The 18,699-nt window shown below is 35.4% G+C and overlaps 1 protein-coding gene across 1 annotated transcript in view; it reads right to left on the minus strand.

Annotated features, from left to right (window-relative positions):
- The window catches only part of MMP16 (matrix metallopeptidase 16 (membrane-inserted)), a 50,228-nt gene extending 36,646 nt beyond the window's left edge, over nucleotides 1-13,582 (minus strand). The window contains exons 1-2 of the mRNA XM_010076797.1: nucleotides 13,423-13,582; nucleotides 10,283-10,503 (exon numbers count right to left, since the gene is read on the minus strand). Of these exons, the coding sequence (XP_010075099.1) occupies nucleotides 10,283-10,503; nucleotides 13,423-13,504 (303 nt within the window). The 5' untranslated portion in view covers nucleotides 13,505-13,582. The remainder of the gene's footprint in view (nucleotides 1-10,282; nucleotides 10,504-13,422) is intronic.
- Nucleotides 13,583-18,699: the final 5,117 nt, after the last annotated feature.

Here is an 18,699-nt window from a genome sequence, read left to right on the forward strand (position 1 = left end):
AGATAAACTGGGCATGTACAATTTGAAGCAGTAAATGACTGTCGATCTCATAAAGGGCTAGGCAGATGTTGCTCCAAAACAGCAGCCAAGGCTCCATCGTGATAAGACTGAGATGAAACACTGGTGAACAGTTAGGAAGAATGGGAAAGGGTTGAACTCGGTCATTATCAAGCGTAACCTTTGACCAATACAGTCTATTCTTCTCAGTGAAGATATTCTCACAGGGCAGATATGTCAAATCATTAATCAAAATGTTCACTGTCTTATTTTGATTTATAGACTGGACAAGTAGTATAATCAAATTTGATTTTGTATAGGATAAAAGTTTTTGATTTCTTATGCTTGGTATTACAAGCTAATCTGCTGTTTCTTTTGTTATTTTACCTAATATGTATTACTCAAAATCGACAGTCTCCCTGTCACACCAAAGGTACTCAGTTCTGAGTGAAATCTTGAATCTGTTACAGTGAATGGATGTTTTTCCCATTGCTTTCAACTGGGCCAAGTTTTCAGTCAGTAGACAAGGAAGGTAACACTTTAAATGTTAAAATGTTTTTTAATGTTAAAGCTGTAGCATATAACAAAAAAGAAAACATAGGATTTAAATAAATATCTATTTCAACTGTCCATATTTTTCAATAGACTTTAAAGAGTGTGAATGGTGTTTCACAGATTTGTTGAAAAAATAGACGGATGTTGTTCTAAGTTCTTTAAGACCTCCGCTGTTTAGTAGTGCAGCGTTTTGCATAGGAAGTGACTAATTCAGAGAAACAAATGAGATTAGTTTATTTTCATTTAAATGCCTGCTAAACTTCTGCATTGCAGACCCTAAACACCTTGAAAGTTAAAAAAAAAAAAAAAAAAAAAAAAAATTAAGAATACACAAATACTTCTGGAATATACAGCTTCAGCTGTAAACCAAGACGAAGCAAATCTTTTCAAGACTGATCAATGCCACTGTTTGAGAAAGCTTACATTACAAGCCATTCCAGTTGTTTCCCAAAATGTTTACCTAAATTAGTTAAAAGGCTACAATTTTGTACAACAAAAATTCTTAATTAAGCCTTGTGCTTGAAGTGCTTCTGCAATTATTCCCTTTGATTCCATTAGGATGTAGCCTCAATTAAAATGTATTGTTAATATTACAAGATAAGACTTGCTGGTGGTACAAAATTGAAGATATGCCTCCATGTAATTTTAGATTATTCCTTGCTGTGAGTTTTTGCAATTATTTTTTGTCAATACTGCTTTTTTTTTTCTATTCTCTTGACAATGAAATATTTTTAATCACTTCATGTAAACACTGAGTCTCCGGAAACAGGCAAGTTCTACAAAATTAATTACCTTTTGTACCCTACCATTCAGTTAAACCTTTTTGTCTGTCATTTTTGTTGTAGTAAAGTAACAAGTGAAAAATTAATAGGGTCACAGGATTTGGACTGTAGCAAGCAAATATTGTAACTGTGAGAAAAAAAAATCAAGATTTGATCTTTCAACTTTAATTCGCATCGTTAGTCGTTTCTCAAGTGACTATGCCCACTGAGAGGTTATGTGCATATATTTTTCCCATTGAGATTCCCTGTCTAGGCTTGAGTTATTCATAAGAAGTAAATCTGCCAGATCAGTCTTTCACGTGCATTTGTTTATCTGTATATTTAATGTCTTTCACTTATTTAATAGTGCTATGCAGAACTATAGTTGTTCTGTATTTCTTTCATTTGATAGTACGTAAAACATGTTCTGATCAAAAGGACAATTAAGTTAATGGTCAGCTAGATTTCAGAACAACCCCTTGACATATAGGGAGAAAAAAGGAACAGTTACATTCAGTGACTAAGAAAAATAGCAATTCTAAATACACAAGTAACAACATATAAGCATGCTATCATTTTTGGAGGATCCTCTGGATTACTTTTTGGGATCAAGACAAAGTCATAATTCTATTTTTTATTCAGCATTGTTACAAGTACTTTCCTAAGAACAGATAAAAATTTAACCCACTCTCTCCTTTTGCATAAAGAGAGTAAAAGAGACCTTCAGGTTCCACCAATTCCACTCTATTAAAACAAACAAACAAACAAACTCCCAAAAAAACCCCCAAAACACTTCTAAAGAAGGACTAATTCTTGGAATTTTGGCCCATGATTTACAAATACCTAGTCTTACATTTTTCAGTATCTATTAGACTAAAACTAAATCAGAGATAAGAATTCATTAAGATTCACATTTAACTGTCCAAACCTTTATCAATATTGTTCTAAATCCTACCATTACATTTGTATACGGATTCACATAAATACTTGAGTATTTCTGCTACATTCAGTCTGTCCACCCTATTGTGAAAACTCTTGAAGAGTCTTCACACATTCTCTTTTGAATGTGAGGACTCTCTGGGGTAGGGACTGCACCTTGTGGGTATTAGCGGCTCATCATGAGATGGTGAGTCTCCCTGAGACATGACTGGGTCAGTCTTTGAATAAAATACTTTAGCCCAGAGCCTGACCCTAGAAAGGAGGGTGATTTCCCCTGAAAGTTGAGACAGGGGAAGGAGACAGCAGAGGATCTGTCTCACACATCTGGAAGGGGTGGACATTCCTTCCCCTACAGTCCCCTTGTTAGTGCTTTGTGAGCAGCAGCCACGCATCTCAATCTCCTCTGGATGATCTCTTCTTCTGATCTGAATACAGAAGTCACAAAACAGTGTCCTGACCAAACCTCACTAGCTATTGCCTGTGAGGGCCATATCCCAAAAGAGATGATGGATCAAATGCTACTGGGAAATGATGGGCAAAATAATCAAATTTCAGTAGATTCACAGAATCAGAGAATGGCTGAGGTTGGAAGACACCTCTGGAGGTTTTGGGGGAGTATGAAGAAATACCCAATCCCTCCTTTGGAGGAAAGTGGGGAAAACAGGCAACTCAGGAACATTTTGGGAGGCTATGCCTTTTCAGTGCTTATATTTCAATTGCTATACAAAATCACTGAAGGGCTGAGGTTGGAAGGCATCTCTGGAGATCCAACCCACTCCTTTGCTCAAAGAAAAGTCAGCTACAGCCAGATGACCAGGCCTATGTCAAGTCAGTTTTTGAGTATCTCCAAAGATAGAGACTCCACAACCTCTCTGGACAACCTGTTCCAGTGTTCAATCTGTAAAGATATACAATGAAAAAGTTTTTTCTTATGTTTAAACTGAATTGAAACAAGGCATTCTGCCTTGTTTTTCTCTCAGGGTAAAGAAAATTCAGAACGTTTTTAGTCTGTAATGTCAAGCTGATGTCTTGGCACAGCTGTTAAATCTACCTCTTCTCCTTGGACTGTATTGCAATGCACATCATCCAAATTCATAGTATGGAGGTAGTCAAGAAACACGTACCATCGTGTCATGCAAAAAAATTGTATGAGGAGAAATAATAAAATGTGTTTTGTATGTGAGGGTTTATTTGGCTTAAGATGGTGTAAGTAATTACACGTTAACAAGAGGGTAACACCACTTGGATTAGATGAAACGCTTGTGTGGTACACTCTTGAGGGCTCCACAGTCAGTGCTTCAGGGATAGTTTCCCTTCAGAAAAATCTGAACCACATGTATAGTGGAACTGTTTGGCCTCAGAGGACAGACTGTATCTAATTAAAAGCCAAGCACATATGATGGACATGAGAGGAGCTCAGTACCATCTGCTCTGCTACTGAGCAAATCCTTTTATACCACATTGTTGGCCAATGAAAACATAGCCTTTTGGAACAAAATAGTATTCTTCTGACAAATCTAAAGCCCTGCTGAAAATACTGAGTCACGCATCCTGATAAGGTTATACTTTTTAATGGGCTACTACATTAATAATAAGAATTTTATTAGCCAGATAGTACAGATTGTTAATCACTTCAAGTTGCTTACAAGTTTCAATAACATATATATCCATTACACTGATGCTCTTGTAAAAAAAGCCCTAACAATATTGTTATGATTTTTTGGAACTTTCTATACCTAATATTTATATGTGTACAAATATACCTATAGGTTAGTAGGTGATAGATAATAAGTATAGCTATGACTGGGTTGCCATCTTTCGAATGGACATAAAACTGCATAATAATTTCCAATACATTTTTTTAAAAGGTGAGAGGGTAGAAGGACTTTTAACTGAAATATTCTGGTACAATTATTACCCAGGTGATTACGTTCTTGTCTAAATTCCTCTGCAGTTGGATGGAATATACTACCTACTTTCCATACAGTGATGAACAGACTGTGCTTTCTGTTTTAAACCTGTGAAATGTGTTAGCTGAACCCCTTCCCTAGCTTAGAAGCACACTGAAAGGTTTAGGTAACATTTGGAAAATATCTTTACATCTGTCAGTGAAGGTATCTATTTATCAAAAGTATACAAGTTATGACTTTTTAGTATTCCAGCACGTCCCTGCTTTTTTCCTTCTTGACATCCTACAATTGTTTTTGTGCCACAAAATGTCCATCCTGTATGTTTCCAATGGGCTTGGTCTACTGTGATACACTGAAGTCCCCACTGAGTTTTTGCTGCTTTTCTCCTCCCTTTTCAATGCATAACCTGAATTACCCAAATTAAAGCAGCCCTCCTCCTTGATGAGTCAAAAAATGGCAAATTCCACCAGAATGTTCTTCCTAACATAACGATGCAAAAGGTAGGGGGAAAGGAGTCTGCAGACTTAGACACTTCTGACTGCCTGTTCCCAGTCTTTCACAGCTGAGAAGTTAAGGGTTTTCCCTCTCAGATCCCACAGTGTCTACTTCCACAGCATCCTCTGCTGAACTTTCCCAGGCTGCAAGTGACAGTCCAGACACCCACAGCATCATGCAACAAAAGCCAGCTATACAAACAGACCAGGAAAGCTTTGAAAAAATGTCTGTTTTCAAATAAGGTGGAACCAAGTCTCATACTGTAGCTGTTTCTTTGTCCTGCTTTTTATGATTAGTATTTTCCCTCCATCTCACAGATTTTTTATGAGACCTACCGCTTATGATTAAATAGCCAATGCTAAAATGCTTTAAAAATTCCTCATGTGTTTACCACATATCAAGAAACAGTTTTTATTTTTTCCTTTTGTGTTCACCAGCATGCTCTATATAAACACAAAATTCTGCAAGGGATATTAAATGGCATCTATACAGTTATGTATGAAAGCAGCTACAGACTAAACTAATGCCAAGGGGTTACGACAGCCTAATTGACTTGGCTTGTTTGGCATGTCATAAATGTTTTTATAATGGTTCTTAGCAGATGAAGAGTGAGAAAACAAATTTCTGTAAATTGTGGAGAAATTACTATAAAATAGTAAAACACAGCCTGTTAAGTCCCTCCTAAAATTGGTTCCATATTCTACCATCTGTAATGTTAACACTTCAGAAGACATTTCTCTGAGCTGTAAATGCTATTTGTCTAATGGACAAGCTTCTTTCTCTTACACTTACATTACACTTCAACAAACACCCTAGTATACAACAGTGGTTTAAAGTGCTGCTCTTCAAGGAGTGAGTTAACTTTTCCAGCATTAATACTAAAACCACTATAGTTTATATAGGATCCATTCATTTGTTTCTTAAGGATTTAGCATTAAACAAAGAAAGGACCAGTGCAAACATTATGAGATTTTCTTCTGTGAAGCAAAAACCTATGCCACGTAAACGAAGGGCAGTGACCTGTCCTTCTAACTTGCTGATTATGCAGGACAAGTTCCACACATTGAGTGCTTACTTTTCTAGAAATAACCTGTTAAAAAAAAAACCTAAGGATTTTGTTAAAATCTGTGAAACTGAAAAGGACATAAAGCAAAAAAAGGATACTAACAGCAGTAACACAGATTGTTGAAGCAGAGCTAGAGGTAATTTTGTTGCCAAGGAACAATCAGCACACAGAGTGAAACACAAGCTATACATGCCTGAAAAATAACAGAATAAGCAACCAGTGTTACTTGATCTGCATCCTTTGAGAGATAATACATTGTGTGTAACCATTGGCTCCCTTGAACATTTTTTTTAACTGTGTAAAAGATTCAGAAGGCATTGACATAAGTACCTTTATTGATAGGACATCCTAGATTATCTTAAAAACTGTTTTGCTACAGAAGATTGGAAAAGCAGCATGAATTGCACAGAACACAGGAAGAAAGTGGAAATACACGGTGTAAACTTCTTCACTAATGGATTTTTTTCTGGTGACCTTAGACAATGGGGTTCCTTTTCACGAAGCAGTAGACCTGGAGGTACTCTCAGGAGACTTCAAGGAGAAGACAGTGTTGTCGGATACCACATAGTGCTATATACAATGGCTGAGAGGTTTTTCCATTAAAGGCAGACAGTGTCATACCGCTCTGCACAACTTTCCCAGAAAGGAAGACCAATTTGTTTTTCTCCATTATCAGCCATTTTCTGTGTCCCAGGGGAGTTCTAGCTAAACAGAGGGAGAAAATAGCTGGAGAAAAGATTGGAAATGAAAGTGACGGCTAAATACTAATTGCATTCAGCACAAATACAGAAGCTAACTGGAATCTCAAGATAAAAACTTGGCACTCATGAATTTTGGCATAGAAATTCTTCTGTCCTGATGGTTGCTTATACCAGTTCAAGAGTATATTAAATAATAGCAGTAATTACAAAACTGCTTTGATGACAACTGAAACCAATAGTTACAATACATTGATTCTAACTAATATTTTTCTTCTAGAGCATACTGTGTCCACAACCTTACACCTAGCAGGGGCATTTTAAGGCATCCAATTTAAATAATTCAAGAAGAAGTATCTTGGGACAACACATTTATATGTCAGTAATCCATGTATATTTGATGAAAAATAATTTTATTTTCCTTAAAACCCAATCATTTCTACCAAAACAATTAATCTGCAAAATTCTAATTTTATTTTGTGATCTTTGGGGAATCTTTAACAAGTTGATTGCTTCACTTTTGTGTTTACTGTTCATGTCAGATCAAGAACAGTTCTTCTTTATTTCATTTCTATAACCCTACAATTTTTATCAAGTGTTGCTAAGACTCTTGTCAGAGTGATGTCAAAACAATAAAAAGGGATGGATAAGTGTAAATTCCATTTTCCCTTTATGTCTACTGTTATTCAGTTTTACTCTGGATATATCCATTTGAGAATGCCAGATAATCTTAAAACCACAGACAAAGCTCATCAGTTTGACTGAACATAGAAATTGTTTCTAATATTCTGATATTCTTAAGTATACCTAATAGCTCAACAGCCAAGAGAAAACAATCTTCTTGAAATTAATAGTTTGTCATCTAATATGAAAATCCACAGTGTATCTCAAACCGTTATCTTTCATGCTTCAGTTTTATGTTTAAATTAGAATTTAACTATTCAAAAGGACTCACTTTCTTCAATGCTGTGGCTAAGTTCCCAAGTAATTTCAAGGATTATTTAAACAAATTGAGCTCCTGAGCTTGAGACTTGCCCATGAGATAAAAAAGTGGCTATTTTAAATTTAAAATTGGTACATGGCATACATGTCATTCAGAAAGCAGTAAAATCTGCCACTACACAATCGTTACAGACCTGTGGGTAAAGACAAAGAGAGAAAAGGATATCATTTGATTAGCCTCCAAGTTTATTAATTTCACTCATCTGGGAACTATCCAGCAATAATTCTTCCAATGAAGGTCATAATTCTTCTTTAATTGTTTCCACCTGGTACAGTACTGCCATCAATCCCCTCTTCTTCTCCACCTCTCTGTACTTGGCTCTCAGCCCACCACTCATGCCTTCCCAGTGTATCCTTGTACTAGCACTAAGGGGCAAGGGCAAAGAGGTTTGGTTTTTCTGTTGTGTCAGACCAACAGAACCTCCAGCTCAGCTTCCTCCTTTGCTGGATGCTTTGCCTGTATTCAGTCCCCATTCCCGTTTATACTTTCTGAGAATTAATTCCTGCCCTGCTCCTGCTACAGTCTGACATGCCAAGTTTTCCTTATGATTTTCCTTTCTATGATTCTATTCTATGATTATAACCTGCCCCTCTGAGATTCTGCAAAGTAAACTGAAAAGTACTAACAGTCCCTGACTTTTCTAATTCCTCCTCCCCTTTTCTGCTGCTTTCATACTACTCCCTATACACCAACAACCCCCCCCCCAAAAAAAAAAAAAAAAAATTCAACAGGTAATGAAACTTCTTTGGCAGACAAAAATCTTCATTAGGAAATGAATGCACAAACCAGAGAGTTAAGGCCTACTAACTGAAGCATTCAAAGACGCTCAAACTACAAAGTCAAGATTGGTATATTTCAATAAACTCCACTGTGTAGCATGCTAACCCAAGTCACAGCTTGCCATGCTCCCAGGTATCCTGAGGAGAAACAGTGAGATGTGGGATCCTTAAATAAAATAATCTGGAAAAATCTCTTTCTTCCTTTCCTAACACATTGCTTTTATGATTGCAGCAACTTCATTTTGAAGAGTCAGACTCTAAAGATGAAATCTGTAAACATTCTGTTATTCATCGTTTTTCTCTGACAAAGTTTTACCGTGTTACCTCATTAGGCTATGGATCATGAATGAAGTGTTGATTTTGGAACATAAACACAGTTTGCATGCTAGTAAGTACACAAACTGCGTAGTAAATATGTAGTGTTAAGGCAGTAAGCAGTAAACATTTCTGGAGAAAACTCAATTTGTATTTTCAATCAGAATAGGTAAGAGTGATTAGTAATCGTGGTGAATCTATTTATCCAGGAACACAGACTTGGCTGCACAGGAAATTTTGATGTGGTATTGAAATTGATATTTGAATGGTGGGATACCATTTCACTATTTATTGATTTATGTATAAAATAAAAAGAATATGTTCTATTGCTCTTGAGGTGGATGACATGAGATTGAAGTAGGTATTTTAATATCCTGTTTAATGTCAAGTTAGAAAATTAGATTCTTCCTTAATCTTTGAGTTTTAGTCATAAAAAGACTGATGGTTCAGGACCTCCCAGTGTTTGAAGATATACCATCTATTCAAATGGAAAGGGTTGACAGCCCGGGGGCTGGCAAAATCCTTAGCTGTTTATGGGAAAAATATTTCCTGCCCATTGGTTTGTGAAGGTAGCTCAATAATTTTGAATGAATTCATGTAAAGCTATTTGTACATATTTTTTCAGGTATGCTGAAGAAACTGAAAGACTGGTTAGCATTGCTAACAAGATTTATCTGGAGTGATAAATTACATTAAAAAAACATATAAGGGAGAAATGGGTCCTATCAGAAAGGACAACAAAAGCCATTGAACTATGAGCTGCATGTTTTAGGGCAAATTCATTGCACTTCCCTTCTACTTACACTGTTGCTGAAGGGAAAGCTGTTATTTATTTATGTGAGAGGCCTTTTTTCTCTACCTATAATGTTGAAGTTAAAAAGAATCATATCATATATTCACAAAACAAAGATGCCACACTTCCTATTGCTTAAGCAAATCTGACACACCAGTAATTCAAAATAATAGATTAGCCTTTTGCTTGTTTCTGGAACATTTGCACAGCATTACCTATCAGCAAATTAATTTACGATTTCATAATAATGATTCCGGAATTATTCGTCAACATTCAATGCCTTCTGGAAACTATCCTGCAAATCATCCTCCTAAGACAGCTTTGGTGTTCACAAGTCTTAGCGAAGTCTCTCTATCAAAAGATTGCCTTTCAGTTCAATTTGTTTATTTTGATTTGTTGTATATATCACATTTTCAGCTCAGAGCAAGAAGATGAATGGAAATAAACAATGACACATTTTCAATAAGATTTTTGTGGCTAAGACCTTTACTTAGGCATTGTGGCTTCAATGCAACCACAACACAATGACAAACTACCTTTGTAAATGACAGAACTAATTGTAAAGTTAAAATTATGACTCCGTTGAAAAAAAAAATAAAAGCATTGAAGACACAATTTCTACTGTCTGTCTGGATGTGGCTGCATTCGCAACAAAATCATTCCTATTCTTCATTAGCTGATTTACACTTTTTATCTCTCTATAACATGCAGCATTGATTTACCCTTACGTTTTGAGGTATTACAGCTTCTGCTGACATGGGTATTTTCCCAAAATAGAACATTACAGCAGACCTCTGCTAGACATTTAAGCCATGTGTATGTTTATTTTTAAATTTCCTTCTTGAACTTTCTAACTGTGACCAGGCTGGGAAAGTGGAGTCTTGATGAATGAGAGTTTGCTTTAAAAGAAAAAAAAAAGAAAATGAAATGTAGACATTTGATGTAATATTGAAAAATTCACAGCCTCCTACCTTGAAAACAAACATTTCCCGGCGAAGAATAGCCAGAGTGTTGAAGTTCCCATCACAGATGTTAGGCTTGGCTCCGGGATAGGAAGGTTTGTCACCACCAGTGGGTGGCCGGGGAGGTTTCGGTTGCCTGTCATTCTTCCGTGGGTCTGCTGGAGGGATTGAACGATGTGGGGGCACTGTTGGCAGAGGTCTTGTTGGTGGTGGGATCCTGTCAGGTGGACCTTTAAAAATATAGCAGTAGGATGTAATTTACATGCCCACCAGTGGCACTCAAAGAAGAAATACACAACAAAAACCTGCTGTGAGCAGTGCAAATCCTGCAGTGGAAGGGGAATGGAAAAAAGTGACCTAACATATATTTCCAGTGTTATTAAAGAGTATAATGAATGGCTACCATAAAACCAAGGCATGAATGAAGAAAATAATTAATTTTCACTATCCAGAATCTTCCTTCCTTATTGCAACAATGTTCCATTAAAACCTGTAAAGGATGAATAGTCCACCATCATTTCAGATTATAAGTAATTCATAGCACATACTTTGCCAACTGAGTGAGAACTGTAAAAATGGAATCATTGTCTACTGTACGAAATAAAGAAAACAAAAACCGTGTTCCTAATTAAATCAGCCAATGGATTTTCAACCCATATTTTTAACTTCCACTCATCAAATCACATACGCACATCTGTAGTGCACCTGATATTTCCTACTGACCCAATTTGTAGGCCAAGTAATGTCATGTGCATTAGCGAGAGGACATTCCCAGCTTTCCCCAATGCCCCTTGGCTTGTATAGGAGCTCTTGAAACTGGACTTCAAATCCTAGGCATCCACATAAACAAATACCATAATTCACTTTTTCTTCAATATTCTGAAATTAATTACTTCTTATTTTAATTTTTATTTTCCAGTGATTCTTACAAAGTTAGATACCTGGCAATTGAAGGAATTGTTCTAAGGATAAATGGATGAAAAAGAACAAAAGTGAAAAACTAAAACTCTGTACAGCAGTTTAAAAACATTTTTCTTCTTTTAAATACATTTTCTGTCATAACATACAGAGTTTGATGACAGATGCAATAACTATCTCACTCACAATTTTTCTACCTGAAAGTCAAAAGGCCATCCTAGACAGATGCTGTTCATAACCCTAAAGGTATATTGAATGACTTGCAATGGGCGTACTGAAAATTCCTTTCCTTTTCTACATATATTACTACATTTACTTACGTTTTCATGTACAAAAATATAAGAAGTTTCAGCTGTATCAGTAAGACTTCTGGAAACAAGATGAACACTTTAATTTTGCTCATTCTATTTAGGCCTCTTTCTAAATAATTTAACTACATAATCAATTTTGACTTTAAAAAATAAATATAATTTGCATTCTTCAGGAAGACTTTTGAATAGTAAGTCAACTCTAAAACTGCATGAATAGATTTTGAATTTCTGATACTTTTTTTTTAAAGTATATTTTTTAAAGAACAAGATGAACTATGTAGTGAAATATTAAACTTGCCAAATGGTTGTCATGCAATTTAATAAGGCATTTATTTAATTCACAATTTTAAGGCTTGTGACGTTTATAATTTACAGTTAATAATGGTGTTTCAAGGAATACTGCAGACCAAAGTAATTATTTAAATAGGTGTGACATTTTTATCGAGGCATATGATTCTAGATCACCTGTTGATGTTAAAGGGAGTAAAGGAATCAGTTTGTAGTAGCTCATGTTGGAAAGTTTTTAACCCCAAACCAAAGTTTTCATATGCCATTTGGTGGTGATGTCAGATATTACTTCCCAGGGGTAACACATTTCTCCTAATGTATAGCCAACAGCTGCTAGAGCTTAGCAGTTAGTTTTCAGCAAAATATTCTTGTCTAGCCCTTAAGTCTAGACTACCAACTTATGAGGTCATGAGAAACAACCTTCCTTCCAGCTAATCACACAGGAAAAAAACCCAACCAAACAAAACTTGATCAGCCAATCATTTTGAAATTGCTATATACGTTTGATGAAAATACATAACAGTGTTTGTTAATATAATATTTTAAAAAGCTTGTTAATATAAAATGCCATGGAGGTTGCAGAGTTCTAGTTAGCAATATGGTAATTCTACACGAACATAGTTGTCTTTTCTAGCAGTAAAGATAAACAAGGAATGACCCAATATAAATCTGACAAACCTTCAAACTGAAAATAATTTTGAGTACAAAACTGAATCCAATGCAGAATTAATTGGGGAATATTAAGTAAGACAGTTCCAAATGATATGTACTGGATATGTAGCATTAACATAGATAACCACAGATTTTTCACTATAGGAGAGAAAATAAAATATTTTTTTATAGGAAAGAAAGAGACTATTAACAGATACCAACAGAATCAAAGTCTTTAAAATCAAGAACAAAATCATTTATTTGGAAATGTAAGGAGCAGTAATATGGGAGTTAGTGTTACATTCATCCCATAATCAGAATAATGTTATTGTTTTGTCTTTTTTTTTTTTTTTAATTTTAAATTACCTTGCCTTTTCAAATTGAATTCAATACATGTACAATTTATTTACATCACATGTGTCTTTTATATCAGGCCACAAAAAAACTAAACAAACATATTTTAAAGAAGTGGTTCTTTTTCCTCCTAGGTAACTCAAAATCTTGGGCTGGTATTAACATTATTTTGAGATCAACTTGCTAGATTTATCACAAGAAAGGGTTTTTATGGGACCACTAATTTTGTACATGCAGGGAACTGTTTAGTATTATACCTGATAAACTGAGAAGGAACATGAAGTTACATGAGCTTGGACTACTGTGGAAATAAGCTCATTATGGTTAAAGGCCTGCATTTCTTAATATTTTCATAGTTTGGGATCCTTTTGCAGATATTCGCTTTATGGCTTTTTAAAAGATTTAAAATTAGCATTTCAGCTGAATGCAAATTTGAATGCAAGCTGTGAACAGTGAGAAACAAAGTAAAATAGCTTCATCAAAATCTCTGGCCTACTCACAAGAAGGCCTCTGGCATAACAACTGGCAGAGTCTAAGTTAATAGACTCTTTCGGGGAGGTGGCATGGACAGGAAGACCTCATATTCTAAAGCAAAAATCTTAATTGCTTAATTAGAGTATGACATACCGTATATCTTCTGGATGCCCTGTAAATCATCATTAGGTAGTTTGAAGTTGTCAGTTTCCATGTACTGGTAAAATGGAGCCATGATTGCAGTGGGATCATTAGAGTGCTCCAAGCCCAGAGCATGTCCTAGTTCATGCACTGCAACTAGAAATAGATCATTTCCTATGAAGAGAAGAAAGGTAAAAAAAAAACTTTGAAACCATAAGCATAGTAACAGAAATAAGACAAGTGTAGGACTCTGCACTTGAAAGACTTTTTCACTGAATTTGAATTTTACAAGGTAACGCTTAATAATGGACCATAAGGATAATGTGGTGCCAAAGGCAGCTTTCCCTTGTTTTAAACAAGGAAACAATTATTGTTACAGACACCATAAGTGTAATCTTTTTTAACTGATGTACATGGTTGGTGGAGGGTTCAAGTGCAATTTCTGACTTGAAGTTGATGTTGCAGTTAACCTGACGAAAAATTATTGCATCGAGACATAGTTCCAAAAGGAAAATATCCTTGCTGGGTGTGGTAAACTTCACAAACGAAGGACTACCTATTTAGGACAAACCCCACAGGGAACTTAATCATCCAAGCACTTGTAATCAGACCCCTGCTGATTATGCGTAGATGTTGTCCATTTCTGAATCACCATTACTGAAATCCTAATGAGCAAAATATGGGTGTTGTGCTATCCTTCTTAAAATAGGATGCCCTTATTTATTTCACTGTGTAATTCCCTTATAAGTGCAGTTGCTTACTTAAGTATTAGAACTTTTTGATTTTTGTAGGTCTGTAAAAAATAAAACAACACACACATTATAGATGGATTTAACATTTTTGTTATTCCCTTCTGAAAATCATATTTTCATTATTTATTACAGGGCACAACTAGAAGTTTTGGCAGTAGAATTATGTCACTCTATGAAGCAAACACAAATCAAAGCCTATGGGATTATATCTATAAAATTTCAGAGCTGGACCTCTGTGGTATTAATTTTGTCAATTTTTATTCAACTAACACTCAGTTCAGCATTAGACATCTATGCAGAGAAGCAAAAGACTTCAGGAAAACACTTTCTATGAGTCTTTTGTACAGATTCTGTCTGTAGTCAACCTGTCATATAATGAGACTTTGGAAAAATGTTTTACGTCGGGAGAAAGATTCCGGCCACTTGGAGAGAGTCACATCCGGGATATTGCTCATTTTCACCACCTTCCAGAAGTATGTTCTTGTCCCACTGGCAAGAGAAATATTCTAGATCAGTAGCTTATGCTGAACATATAACTTTTAGATGTCTGGGCTCAATTTGAAACAGGTACCACCTGTAGTTTCTTGCTCAAAGAGCAGTATAACAAAAGGCTGCCTAATAGACAGTTGTATATGGGAACAAGAGAGTACTCAACATTAACTTTTAACCTATATTCCGTAAATTCTTTGAGGGTAGACAGTTGTTTTCCACTGCTGGCACTTTATCTGGAATTCTAAGTACTATTACAATATTAATAGTAATAATATTAAAAGTTGAATTTTGCAAAAAAATACATATATATTTAGTTACAGAAGTTTGAGGACATAGTTGACAGCATTTCAATTTTTCAAGTATTTCGTCTTGTTGACACGATGAAACAAGCTTTCTCTCAAGTGTATATGAAAGGGGAAACACTTGGCAGTAGTTGTCTTCATGATGTATGGAGCCATGCCGATGATTGTAAAATAAGTATTTGATTGAAAGCATGGAAACAGTCACAACTAAAACTATGTGCTTAGTTGACAGAGTCTTTTTATGTCTTTCTGATTCTTAATCTGGAAATTTGAAAACTAAATGCTCTTGCTCTTTTATTCAGTATAACCGTGCAGAAAAATAATGTATTTCAAAAATTAACGTGACATAATGTGCTTTCAGAAATGCAAAGAGTTTATCCTATCATTTATAACTACATGGTTTCCAGATGAAATATTTTCATGACAATGTTTTCCTGGATGCAGTTTTTATAGCAAAGCAGATTCTCAATGTTCTGTTGCAACAGGTTTGATAACCTTGACTGTCCCAATGATGAATGCTTTTGATATCTAAATCTGCCCTTCTGTATGCAGTCTGAAAGCTGATCTTGACATTATCTCCTATGAATATTCCACACTTTCTGTAGCTAACCTCAGAATCGAAAGTGATGCACAGGAACAACTCTGTAACGGTTTCCATTCTGCACTCATAATAGAACAATTAATATATTTTTTTTTAATTATAGGTTTATGATGGAAAGACATGAAGGAAGAAGATGTTATTGTACTATATTGTACTGTGACATGTCTTACATTATTTTTCAACTATTTTCTGCCTTTTATGGAAGCTAGACTTCTAACCCAGGTTTATTAGAAATAAATATTTCTTACTGTGGCATTAACTCATATATTTAAGATGTAACTTTATTTTGCTTTTCAGACCATATGAAAGTCAAATTTGCCTCCTAGACCTGTGCTTCCTACATCATAATTAAGAATATTAACCAGTTGAGGTCCTATATTAATAATTGTACTAATAAGTTGACCACAGTATTTACTGAGTCATTTTAAAATAGTTTTAAATTAATAGTATTTGATACTACCACTATTATTAGGCTGGTCAGTATCAGTAGACCAAAGAGTGTTTTACACGTGGTACTCAACCTCTGCTGTTTGAGGTAGGAAGTCTGGGAAGTGAACATATTGCAATTTCAAAAATTTCCAGAAAACACAGTTAATAAATAGTCTTGGAAGAGTCTTCTGGGATCACAGATAACAAGCATATGGTAGAGCACTTCCAAAGTAGTACTTCTAAATGACAGTGTGACTATGTGAGAGAACAGGTATTATGCAGTGGGTGGCCGTTTCTTATTATGCCTTTCTCTCTTTGTCTTTTGGATAGGGGTAATGTGTTAAAAACAAACAAAAAAAGAAAACATAATCAGCATCTGACTGTCCCTCTGGACTTCGTCAAAGCCTAAGTCCAAAAGGGTAAAAAGCAGAAGGACGATGAAAAGTAATTTCCAACTCCTGCAATGCAGCTTGTAGCCATTAGGGGAGTTATTGAATGTGGTAAAGACAGAACAGCAAACGGAGAAGGGAGGAAGGGAGAAGGACACAAGAAAGAGTTGGGAGAATAATATTCTTGCCTGGGGTGACAGTGATTCAACAGGGAACATATTTTCTACTTATAGTCAAATAGTCCCATTATTCATAATAATTTCCATCAAGAGTCATGATTGTCTCCAGGGCATCCTGAATTTAAACTGACCCAAATAACTTAGTGCAGTTGAAACTGAGGTTTAAACCAGTTCAAGACGTGTTGTCTGAGACCAGCGCAGGTAGGACTTAGTACTGTCTTATTTTCCACCCTTTTTCCTTTGCATATAGATTTCTCCAATTAGGCAACAATTACTCAGTCCCTCTTTGCTTTTGACAGCAGACTTACCTTGAGCATCTCAATGTTACTGTAACTAGCTACTGACTGTCCAGAAGGATAACCCTGAGTGCTCAGTCTTTCTCTCTGGGCTGCACAGAGTACTTGTGACTGTGAGCTTGATAGTAGGCCAACTTCAGTTCCATGGCCAGTGGTCAGGCTAAGATGGAGTGAAAAGGCAAGTGAACATTCACACCAGCTCAGGCTAGCTTTCTCATTGTACTGACACTGGATATAATTTTTAAACATTTCAGCTCCCACCGCTGAAGGAGAGTCTCAAATGATTCTATCTCATTATACGTTACACAAGTAGATACATATATTTCACTCCACTTGGCAAAATGAAGCACCATTGCAAAACTTTAACAAGTCATGTGTAACAAACTACATATGATTATGATTACTTCTAAACTAAAAGTTGCCACTGCAGATATATGATGGTGAATATTCATTGCGATAGTCTCAGTTACATCTTGTTATACTTATCTATAGAGTAGTAGAGAAGTATTGGGAAATGTATGTCACAAGTCCAAAACTTGTGCATCTTTGTTCTTGTGTTCCCCGTTAGCATGGAGACTTGGAATAGAATGGATATAAGCTCAAAAAGATTGCAATTGTTTTTCTTATTCTATCTCAAGTTTGATTTCACAAGGGAAAAAAAGAAAAAAAGGTACTGTGTATAAAGAACTAAGACAAAATGAATATTTTTATAGTGACACTTTCCTCTGAGGCTATAAACTATTTTGGGTACTAAATCTGCCTGACTGTTACAATCACTGCACAAACTCCGGAATATAAATATGTAATAATATATCAAATATTCACCAGCCAGCACTGTGGAGCATGGTCTATGGGGAAACCTTTCCCTGTAGCTAATACATACACTAATTTTCATGTCTACAGATAAACAAAGCTAATATGTTTGTCCACAGTAAGCTATTAAGAAACCCTAGTTCTGAAGATACTAATTCCTGTTTTAAATGGTATGTGAGCTTCATTTATAAAAGCAATACCCTAATGGCTTAGCAAGCCTTTGATTCATCAGTTGGCCATCTTTTAAATGAAGCACTAAATGAAACCTCAGAGCATGTCACTTGGTTCTTCTCCTTGGCATGTGACAGCAGCTGCTACAACACATTGTGAGCTCAAGAGTTGTCCATCATTTAAATGCCATGTGACCTCCATTTTAAAGACTTTCCCATCCAAAGAAAAACAAAAAATCTAGAAACTTAATTTCAAATGACAAACAAACTGTTTTATACATGGACATACGCTGTTTCTTCCAAAGATTATTCTACTTCATTTTTCATGTAATGCAGATAGACTATTTCAGGTTAAATGCATATGAATCTGAAATGTAAATCTGTACAAGAAAAACTTCTATTACAGTCCTATTATCAACAAGACAGCACCTCAAAGTCAAGCTTACAGTTCATCAGAAAATATTACACACATGCTACCCATGAACTTGTGTCCAATGTATTTAGAATTTGCATTTTCACTATTCTGTTCATTTGTACCATGGCTGCTAATCCCAACCAGCTGAAATGCTGTAAACTGTAGAGTAAGTTTCTTACTCTACATAGTATACAGAAATAAATATAAAATAAAAAAAAGAGGAAAAAAGTTTTATATCTCTGTTATTATTATTCTTTCCAGACAGGACAGAATTTTGAACATGCTATTTTGACGGTCAGTGACAAAATAAGATTCTTTCTCTCTCTGACCTTATTGCAATACAGTGAAATTGAGCATATACATAATGTATCACTTACATAAGCACCACAGATGCATATACATGCTATACAGAGAGTATATATGGACCTAAATATAAATCATAGGCATAGTC

This window comes from Pterocles gutturalis, unplaced genomic scaffold (genome assembly GCF_000699245.1).
Source record: "Pterocles gutturalis isolate BGI_N339 unplaced genomic scaffold, ASM69924v1 scaffold2988, whole genome shotgun sequence".
Lineage (NCBI taxonomy): Eukaryota > Metazoa > Chordata > Aves > Pterocliformes > Pteroclidae > Pterocles > Pterocles gutturalis.